This window comes from Macrotis lagotis, chromosome 1 (genome assembly GCF_037893015.1).
Source record: "Macrotis lagotis isolate mMagLag1 chromosome 1, bilby.v1.9.chrom.fasta, whole genome shotgun sequence".
In the NCBI taxonomy this organism is placed as follows: Eukaryota; Metazoa; Chordata; class Mammalia; order Peramelemorphia; family Peramelidae; genus Macrotis; species Macrotis lagotis.
This window is the reverse complement of record NC_133658.1, coordinates 900,162,945-900,173,697: the sequence shown is the minus strand read 5'-3', so window position 1 is coordinate 900,173,697 and position 10,753 is coordinate 900,162,945. Positions and strand designations below refer to the sequence as shown.

Genomic DNA, 10,753 nt, shown 5'->3' with positions numbered 1-10,753 from the left:
CCTTAGGGGCCCAGCAAAGACTGACAATCACCAGGACCGAAAAACAGGTAGGAGCAGGGAACCAGGACAGAGGGAAGCAGAATAAATATCTGGGTTCTGGGTTTGTGGAGATATATAGCTGCATTGGAAGGACTGGGGAGACTGTTACAAGGGAAAAGATGAATAGCAAAATAGAAATTGGGAGTCCCTAGAATTCCACTTGTGTTGCAGAGGATCATGGCAGCAGAGAAAGGATCCCCAGCAGTGGTGGGCTTACTGGTCCTTGGAAACATCATCATCCTGGTAACATATCCCTGTCCCCTTTACCCCCCCCCCGCCAGGGTCTTCTCCCAGGGGTTAGGATTGGGGCTTGATCAGAAAGTTGAAGGCATAGCTTGCCACAGGAGTATGGGGAAGAGAAGAGGAAATTCTAGGGCATGGGGATTAGTGGGGTATGTTACAAAAGTAAGAAGTAAGAGACTGGGTTTGGAGGAAATTATACATCAACCTTCTGCCCTAGACATATCTACCCAGATCCCTCATTTGGACATGCTGAAATCCTTATCAAGGGATTTGAGTTAATATAAATGGGAAGCAGGATTAGTTGAGAGAAAAAAAGACACATTTGATTCCTTTACATGCTAATAATATAGGATGATAACCATATAGAAGAGAATGAGGTCTGGGTCTGAACATATCAAAAAAAAGGATCTGAACATATCAAAAACATTATAGTGGAAATTAGGGAAGATTAGGGGATATCGTGGAGCTGTAAGATTTGCAGTCAATAATTCTTGTTGAATTGGTTGAAGTTGATGGATGTAGGGGGCTACAAGGGGTTGGATGAAAGATGTTTGAAAATGGGCTGAAGGGCACTAAAAGAGGTCGACTGTGTGTGCCCCACCTTGACTGGTCCTTTGGTTCAGCTGTCGGGGCTGGCGCTGTTTGCAGAGACAGTTTGGGTGACAGCAGATCAGTACCGGGTCTACCCTCTGCTTGGGGTCTCTGGCAAGGATGACGTCTTCGCAGGGGCCTGGATTGCTATTTTCAGCGGTTTCTCCTTCTTCGTGGTTGCCAGCTTTGGTATAGGAGCAGTGCTGTGCCACAGCCGAGGAATGCTTCTCACGGTCAGGGATGGGATGGGGTGGGATGGGGAGGGAAGTGGGTGACAGCAAAAGTGGCCTTTAGCTGGGTTCTCATCTCTCCCAAACCCTGTGAACCACAATTTCCTGATCCAATTCCAATTAGCCACTTTTATAGGCCCCAGTCATCCAACCAAGATCCTAAACCACCCTACCCTGGCCCCCACAACTTTAGATTTCTATTTGACCATGTTTTTCCCTCTCTAGTACCTGTTATTAATGCTGATTGTCTATGTGTTTGAATGTGCTTCATGCATCACATCATATACCCACAGAGACTATGTGAGCACCCAGGGGGAATTGGAGGGGGGAGAAAAGGGGGCAGAGGATGCTTGTGGAGGGAGATTTTGGAGGTATGGGACAGAACAAGGATTCAATTCTTAGCCTAGAGTCTGTGAACTTGAATTTCAAAAGGTTTTAATTATTACAATATAACTGGTTTCCAAGATAATCTATGGATTTTATTTTATGCATTTAATATCATAAATGTAGGATGGGGATGAGTCTGTAGGCTTCATCAGACTGCCTAAGGGATCCAGGATCCAAAGTGTTAGGAACCCCAAGAGAAGGGGTTCGAGGAGTGGGGAAAGGGGTTGGCATTATCTCCCTGAGGTACTTTCTCCCTCCTAGTTCCAGGGAAGAACCCATCTTCTCTTCTGACTCCCTTCTCCTTCCTGCAGATGGTGTCAAACCCATCACTTATTACTAAGCAGATGCTGACATACTACAACACCCCTACGGGCCAGGGCCAGGAATTGACTCGTTTCTGGGACCGAGTCATGATTGAGGTGAGAATATTCTTGGGCTCCTAAAGGACAATAAATTGGGCAGGATGTATAGAGGGTAATGTGGGCATTTAGAAGCTGGAATGTTAACCAAAGATATTTAGATAGCTGAAGCTAAAGGAAGAAACTCAGAGCCAAGGAAGCCAGTTACTGGGCTCTATGCTAAAAGAAGCCTCTTATAAGCCATTTTTGACTCTATCTCTCCTGCCTCTATTTCCAGCAACAATGCTGTGGCACCTCAGGGCCCCTGGACTGGGTGAACTTTACATCAGCCTTCCGAGAGGCCATCCCAGAAGTTGAATTTCCTTGGCCCCCATTGTGTTGCCGAAGGGATGCCAACTTTAACCCTCTCAATGAGGAGGGATGTCGGCTTGGCCACCAAGACTACATTTTCACCAAGGTACCACCAGACTGCCTTTCACCTCACTATTGGTTTTTTCACCCAATTACATGTATATATAAATACACACATATTTTCATGCATATATATGTATATATATATATATGTGTGTGTGTACAAAATAAAATTTTCTCCCGTTACATGTTAAAATAATTTTTAACATTTGTTTTTAAAAGTTTTGCATTCCAAATTTCCTCTCTCCCTTCTCTTCTTTCTCTCTCCTGACATGGTAAGCAATCAGATATAGCTCATACATGTGTAATCATGTAAAATATTTCTAGCTTTATTATTTTGTACAAGAAGACTCCAGTAAAAGAAAATGAAAGGTAAAAATAGCATGCCTTGGTATGTATTCAAACAATATTAGTTTTCTCTGGGAGGTGAATAGTTTGCTTCATCATTAATCATTTGGGGTTGTCTTAGATGGATGTAATGTTGAGAATAGCAAAGTCATTCACTAGCTCTTCATAGAACCATATTTCTGTTACTCTATACAATGTCCTCCTGGTTCTATTCACTTCACTTTGCATCAGTTCATGTAAGTCTTTCCAGGTTTTTCTGAAACCATCCTGCTTGTCATTTCTTATAGCACCATAATATTCCAATACAATCATATTCCACAGCTTGTTTGACCATTCCTCAATTGATGGATATTCCTTTGATTTTCAATTCTTAGCAATCACAAAAGGAGTTGCTATAACTACACCCTGTTGTTTCTTAACCCAACCTCTCCTCCACTTTCTCCTTCAGGGCTGCTTTGAACATATAGGTCATGCCATTGATAGCTACACCTGGGGTATCTCTTGGTTTGGATTTGCCATCCTCATGTGGACGGTGAGAGAAGGCAAAAGTCCTTAATGAAGGATGCTGGGAGGGGGTGGTGCTTAGGAAATTGGAGAAGTTGGAGAGGTTAGGTGGTGCAGTGGGTAGAGCAGGGCCCTGGAGTCAGGAGTACCTGAGTTCAAATTGGCCTCAGACACTTAATACTTACCTAGCTGTGTGGCCTTGGGCAAGCCACTTAACCCCATTTGCCTTGCAACAAAACCTAAAAAAAAAAAAAAAAAAAAAAGAAATTGGAGAAGTTAGTATTAATCCTGTTTTCCCATTTACACTAACCCAGGCCCTTGGCAGAACAATTCCCCCCCACCCCAGCCTAAGGGCCTGGACAGAAGAGGATGATTATATAAGGGCATGCTCCTCACTCCCGTCTCCCTTCTCTTTTCTCAGCTCCCTGTGATGTTATTGGGCATGTACTTCTACACGATTCTCTGAGGCCCCTGTCCCCAGAAACAGCTCCTGCTTGTCTCACAGATGGTTTTGAGGGCCCTTTGGATGCTCTTATGCATCTGCTTTCCCCACTTTTCTTCCCTTTTTTCCCTAAACTAGCTCACCCTTCCCTCTTCCTGCTTCTTGATTCTATTTTGCTCCCTTTCTTCTTCCATCTCAAGGATCCCTAGTTCCTGCTAACAGTTCCAGAGCCCCCTTATCTGCCCGCACATACTTTGAGTCAAATAAAAGTTTTTTTTTTTCTCATCTTGAGTTGGTTTGTTCTGGCTGAAAGGTTCTCGGGGCTGAAGAGAGAAGGCAGACCAGGGCAAGGGGGAAGGGAGCAATAGTTTCATCTTTGCCCTCATGCCTTGGCACTACTGCCTTCTTGGGCTCCTGTTGAGCCACATTCTCTTCTTGGTTGGGTTCACACCCAGGAGTGGGGCTGAACAAAATCTTGTTCAAGGATGGTCATTTCCAGCCCCCCTCAACAGGCCAAACTGGTTTGCCTGTTTCTTGATCCCATTAGGAGAGACCACTGTTGCTACAGATGAAGTGAGATGAGTGTGAAAGGGGAATGGAGCAAAAGGGGAGAGAGTCAGTCAGAGCTAGGAATCCTCGTGTGTGTGTGTGTGTGTGTGTGTGTGTGTGTGTGTGTGTGTGTGTGTTATGTGTGCTATGTGGTGTGTGCATGTGTATGGTGTGGTGTTGTGGTATGAGAAGTGTGTGTGTGTGTGTGTGTGTGTGTGTGTGATATATATGTGTGGTATGTGATGTTTTTGTCCTTGAAGACTATGATGTCAAGGAGAAGATAGACAAAGTATATGAACTGGATGGGGGGGGGTGCTAAGTCACTTTCTCCTCCAGAGCCATGTGGGTCCTAGTGGCCAGAAATGAATCAGGATGATTGGAAATGACCTGGATGCGAAGCAATCAGGGTAAATGATTTGCCCACACAGCTAGGAAGTGGCAAGTGTCTGAGGCTGCATTTGAAGTCCTGTCCTCCTGATTCCAAGGTTAGTGTTCTATACACTTCACTGCCTAGCTGCCTCATGTGGCATGTGAGTAGCATGTGTGGTGTGTATGTGTGTGTGGTGTGTGTGCATATGTGTGATGTGTGCATGTATGTTATGTGTGATATCTACATGTATGGTGTGTGGGTGTGGGTGTGGGTGTGCCTGTGTATGTGCTTGTGTGTGGTGTGGTAGAGGTGAGTATGGGAGACTGTTGCTCAGACCTTATGCAGTGGGGAAAGGGGGTCCTGAAGGAGGAGTCCTAATAAGACCTCCCTGTTTTCTGGAATAAGCACAGAATCACCCCTCCACAGAAGGTGGGAGCTATAGGAATTAACGCAGAGTAGGTAACCAGATGATTCTTTGGTGGATCATCTTTACCAAGTGAGATATACTTCTGGACACCGTCATCTCAGAATCATGATTAGTCTCATATCTCAGTAATAATTAGAATTGAATTGGTTGGTTAAATGACTCTGCAGGAGCCTGATTTTTTTTTTAATTCAGGTTAGTTGGTAGGGGGCTCAATATATTCAGTCACTGGTGGGACCCTCTCTCCAGGGTTTTCCTAACCATGTGCCCCTTTGACTCACCTAAAAACAACCCTGCCCCATAGGTAGTGCCCTTCTAATAGACCCATTTTACAGCTGGGGGGGGGGTGCTGCCACAGTGCACACAGCTCATCAATAGGAGTGGTGTTTTTCCCACTGCATCAGACAGGCCTTGACCAGTCAGAGTTGGAATAATCAGAGTAACAAGTCAGGGATTCAGGAGTGTCACTGAGAAGACTTTGGGTGGGGGGGCCTTCGCTCTGCTTTCCCAAATCAAAGCTGGGCTCTCCTTGGCCCTGGAGCCTCTCCTGCGGGCTCAAGGTGCTGCTCACTGATGGCAGCCTTATGGAGCAGTGTGGGTCACAGAGGCAGGAGGGGGTGCCAGTCAGGCCAGAGGGGACACAGGTATGGACCCCTGGTCTCCGAAGAAGGGAGGAATGCCCCGGGGTCCTGGTGGTCCTGGGGAGTCTTGGGGGCCTCTGGGGTCCCAGGGGTCTCAGGGTCCTGGGGCCAGCAGAGCTTTGCCTTTCATTCTCCTCCGATCGGAAGCCTGGGGTCTCTAGGGCACTCAGTAGATGCAGTCACGGGAGCGGGAGCCCTTGGCACTACGGAGACTAGGCACAGCAGATGATTGCCCACCAGAACCCTGGGTTCAAGTCCCACCTTTGATGCAAGCCTCGAACCTTTCCGGGCCTCAGTTTCCCCACCTGTCAGCCACCTGGGAGGGGCCACCTGGGTGGGTTCTGAGACCCGGTCCAGGTGCAGGTCGAGGATCCCAGGCCCTCCGCTCCCTCTTCTGCCCACCTCTGGGTGGCCCTGGCCTGCCTGCTTCCGCCCCTCCGCTCCCCCGGAAGGAGTAGGGGTCCGGGGGCACGCAGCACCCCCGGGGAAGGAGCCGGCGCTCCCCTAGCCGAACGGAATCCCCGCCTCCCCTTCGGCCAACTTGGACCAATAGGCATGGGAGATGCAAGTCCTGCAGCCAATCAGCCACCTCTCCTCGCACCTCTTTCCCCGCCTCCCATCCCTCACGTGGCCTGAGGTGCCAGCTCCTCAGCCAATCCCAGAGGAGCCCGCTCATGTCGGCGGGAAAGGAGCCTCTGTTCCCTCCCTATTCCCTTCTCTGGGATCTGGGGGGCGGGGCGCACACGTCCCCCAGCCCAGGGCACAGCCGACCTATCTCGGGAGAGCGTTTCGGGTGACGTCAGGACTCTCCGGGCAGTTTCCGACCGAGCTCGGGAAGACACAGACTCCCCTCCCCCTCCGGCCTATCAGCCGCCGAGTGCGCGTGCGCGCTGGTGAGAAAAGGCGGGAAGTGGCCAGCGGCCGGGGGCCGTTACGGGGGCGCGGAGGGAGGGCGGCGGCGCCGCGGCCACACCCCGAGCGGAGGCCAGGCTCGCCCCGCCGGGTCCCGAAGCTTCTTCCTTCCCTGCCAGAAGGCGTGTGTGGAGGGGCGCGGGAGGCGCGCCTCGGGGGGCCCTGAGGCCCGGGGAGACCCAGAGCCTCGCGGGGGGCGGGGGCAGTGCCCGCCGCGGCCCGCAGCTCAGCGCCCACATCTGCCTCACGCCCCCCGGGAAACTCGGATGCCCGCTTACTGCCTCGGATACGACACGAATCGTTCTCTGTAGCTTTCCATCAACTGTTACAAGCTTCATTAAGACTAACTCGTTTCACGGATTTTTCATTTATGCAGCAACATGTTTTCAATTGTGCCAAATTCTGGGCCCGGCGAAGCGGTAACTGGGATTGTTACTGATTTCTCATTTTGACTGGGCCTTTACAGCTGATGAAGAACAGAGCAACCTGAAGCCGCGAAAAGTCCGAGGAAAATTGTTTCAATGATAGCGCTTTGTTGCTTTAAAGTAGACAAAGTAAGTTAAAATAAAACAACAAAGTCAGAATGGCGTGTTAGAGGATCTACTTTAAGGAGTAAAATAGTTCTGATCAATAAAAAAAAGAAAGTTCTACACAACCTGGACCCAGCTTCTCTTCCTGGTCTCGTTGTCCGTTACTTCCCTTCCTGTACCATGCAATCTAACTAAACTGACCTCTTTATTTCTCACCCGTGATTCTTCATCCCCAGTCTTCTCTCTTTTTACCAGCATCCCTTATATTCCTGGAATACATTCCTTCCTCTCCTCTGCCCCATAGAATCTCACTTCATTCAAGTCAAAGTTCAGGAAACATCTATATCAGTAGTGTCAAACCCAAATAGGATCAGATTCCTTCAGGCCTCTTAATGATATAAAAACCACAAATTTATCTTTGTTGTACTGCCCCTAGCTGGTAGGCTATGAAATGCAGTGCAATGGCGTGTGGGAATCCCATGCTCCCCCAAATTCTCTAGCAAAAGCTCTGTGGGAATGGAGGTGGCAGCCAATGTATCAAGGATCCCTGGTAGAAAGAAGGAAAGGTGATGCTTAATAAGGAGCACCTAGGTGGCGGTAAATAGTGTGGCAGGTCTATAGTCAGGAAACCTCAGAAACTTACTTTGTGACCCTACATAAATCACATCTCTTTTTGCCTAAATCCTTAATCTGTAAAATGAGCTGGAGAAAGGAAATGGTAAACCCCTCCAGTATTTTTCCCAAGAAAACCCCAAATGGGGTCATGAAAAATCGGACACAATTGAACAACCACAAAAACAAGTGTACCTAGTCAAGCAAAACAAACCCCCACATTGATCTTATACAATAATATAGTTCATACTCTGAATCTTGGGTCCATCATGATGCTTCATGCTTCATTGGTACTCTTGACAGTGGGGATGGTTATTACATGATCATTGTTAAGTCTTTCAAAGTTATTTTTCTTTATGTTTGTGTGTGCATGTGTAAGTATAAAAATTGTCTTCTTGATTCTGCTCACTTCCCAGATTTTTTTTTTTAAACCATACCTCTGGCCATTTTTTTTTTGGCACAATAGCATTTCATTGTATTTATATATCATAGTTTGTTCATCCATTCCCCAATAAATGGTCAGCCTTTTAGTTTCCTGTCCTTTGCTGCTAGAAATATTTTTGAATTTATAGATTTTTTTTTTCCTCTTTTATCTCTGAGGTTTTAGGCCTAGTGATAGTAACACTTCCAGAATGGATAGATCAGTTCACAGTCACCAGTGATGTAATAATTTGCATATTTTCTCTTTGAACATTTGTCGGTTTCCTTATTTTTCTCTTTCTTTTCCTCTCATCTTTATCAATCTGTTGGAAATGCAGTAAAGCCTTAGTTGCTTTGATTTGCAATTTCTATATTATTGATTTGGGGGATGTTTTTCATATAGTTGTTGAAAGCTTTTCCTCTTTGAAAATAACCTATTCATAGCTTTTCACCAGGGATCAATTTGGAAATGACTGTTCTTATACAGTTGAATCAATTCCTTATCTATCTTTGAAATTAGACTTTTTTCAGAGAATCTCTGAAAATTTCCTCCCCCAGTTAACTGCTTTCCTTCTAATTATAGTTGCACTTGATCTCTTTGTGCAAAAACTTTAATTTTGTGTAATTAAAACTGTCTACTTTGTTTTCAGTGATTCTCTGTAGCCCTTTGGTTATGAACTCTTCCCCTCTCTATACATCTAAAAACTAAACTATTCATTTCTCCTCTAATTTATTAATATATTTTCTATATAAGTAATATATCCACTTTTAGTTTATCTCAGTATAGAGTGTATATTAGTCTATATACAATTTGTTCCAAATTGCTTTTCAGTTTTCATAAGTTTTTACCAAATGGTGATTCCTCATCTTTGAAGTTGGGGTCCAGGCTACTAGGTTTATTTGGATCTGTTATGTTGTATACTTAATCTTTTTTAATTATTTAACTTTCAGTTTTTTAACCAAAACCAAATGTTTTGATGATTTCTACTTGTAGTATAGTTTGAGAACTGGTGTTGCTTTTTCTTTTTTTAAAAATAATTTCCCCCAAAATATTTCCCTTGGAATTATTACCAGAAGGCTTTATTATGGCCATATCTGAACCTCTAGGTATATCTGTATCCCAGGCCCATCTCACCTGTTGTGACCAGGTATATGTTTTCTAGTTATTGTGATGCCATTTAAAGAAAGGAAGTAGTTTATCCTTTCTCTGGCATACTTTGGATCAGCATAAGAGTCAGACGTCAGGAATTCCATTTAAAATACAGTTTATTATTATTATTACTCTTAGGGGAATTTTATGGCACATTTTATTCTCTGAAACATCTAAAAGTAGCCATTATTTTGCAAAAGAGATGTGTTCTTGAGAAAAGATACATGTAAATTGAAGTTTTGTAAACTCAATCCTATTTTGCATGGCCTAAGTCGGGGCTGTCCAAAATGCTTTACTAAATGCTTTAGTAAATGAAGCTAAGCTACTGCAGAGCTCTGAATAAAATGGCAAATCAAAATATATTGTCTATTGTTTCAATAAAAACTTTTAAAAGTAACTTTAGACAACCTTGGTCTAAGTCGTTCACTATTTAAATAATATTTGTGGTGAACCTTTTTTCTTACCTGAAGAATCTTTGTTTCACAAATTACCAATCATAAGCTTTTATTAAGTTATTCAGTCAACTAGCATTTCTTGAGGACCTTCTTTGTTAAGTACTGAGGGTGAAAAGAAAGGGGAAAAATCTTTTAGTCCCTGATCTCAAGGGACCCACAGTGTAATGGAACAAACAAAATATATATACAGGCTAAATTGATGGTGGTCTCAGAGGGAAAGATTAAGAATTAAGAAAAGTTTTTTGTAGAAGGTGGGACTTTAGCACAGGTACCTTTGCTATGGATTAGGGATAAAAAGAAAGGCAAAATCAGATCTGTCTTTTAAGGAATGTCATTCTAATAGAGATGACAACCTGTACATAAATAGGTTCATAGAAGTTATATACAGGGGAGATAGAAGGTAATCTGAGAAGACTCTAGTATTTGGGAGGAGGGGAGGCAATTGTGTTGGAACAAGGAAAGACCTCCTGTAGAAGGTGAAACTTGAACCAATCTTGAAGGAAACCAAGGAAACTGAGTCATGATGTGAGAGAACAGATCATTCTGGTCATAGGGAATAGTTATAGTTAGTGAATATTCAAAGACATAGCAATCTGTCCAGTTTAAGAGACTGAAAATAACCCAGTTTAACTGGATCTTAAAGTGTGTGAAGGAAAGTGTAAAAAAAAATACAGCTGGAAAATGCCAGATTATGGTGTACTTTAAATGACAAAAAGAACATTTTCTATTTGATCTTTATTAATTAGTCTCTGAAATTCATTGAGGGGGTTTTATAGTCAGGCCTATGACTGAAAACAAGGATACTTAATTTGGTTCTCTGACTTACTGTTTTAGTTTTTTTTTAATATATTTTGAAAATTATGTCAATACAACTAGTTCTTCGGTCCATTGTACTTTATGCATTTTTAAAAAAACATTATTCTGGATTTACCAGATTGCTAAAGAATACTTGAAGTAAAAAATATTAAGAACTCTTAATTTAGAAAAAAAATCATATTGACACTGAGTTGAAGATTGATTGGAATGGAGAAAGACTTGAGGCAAGGAGACCAGTTAGAAAGCTAATGCAGTAGTCCAGTTAAGAGCCTGAACTATAGGGGTGGCTATGAATGGGAAGAAGGATTTGTATGGGAGAA

The 10,753-nt window shown here is 44.1% G+C and overlaps 1 protein-coding gene across 1 annotated transcript; it reads left to right on the top strand.

Moving 5' to 3' along the window:
• The first annotated feature begins 213 nt into the window (after positions 1 to 213).
• UPK1A (uroplakin 1A) lies at positions 214 to 3,807 on the top strand. Its single transcript, XM_074218861.1, has 7 exons — positions 214 to 282; positions 906 to 1,106; positions 1,329 to 1,403; positions 1,802 to 1,909; positions 2,127 to 2,306; positions 3,057 to 3,140; positions 3,534 to 3,807. Exons 1-7 carry the CDS (start codon positions 217 to 219, stop codon positions 3,576 to 3,578), a joined length of 759 nt encoding a protein of 252 aa, XP_074074962.1. The 5' UTR covers positions 214 to 216; the 3' UTR covers positions 3,579 to 3,807.
• The last annotated feature ends 6,946 nt before the right edge of the window (positions 3,808 to 10,753 follow it).

Coding starts and splice junctions, on each gene's coding strand:
- UPK1A (XM_074218861.1), top strand. CDS start 217: ATGGCAGCAGAGAAAGGATCCCCAGCAGTGGTGGGCTTACTGGTCCTT. Junction 1,107..1,328: donor GCCGAGGAATGCTTCTCACG/GTCAGGGATGGG, acceptor TTCCCTCTCTAG/TACCTGTTATTAATGCTGAT. Junction 3,141..3,533: donor TTGCCATCCTCATGTGGACG/GTGAGAGAAGGC, acceptor CTCTTTTCTCAG/CTCCCTGTGATGTTATTGGG.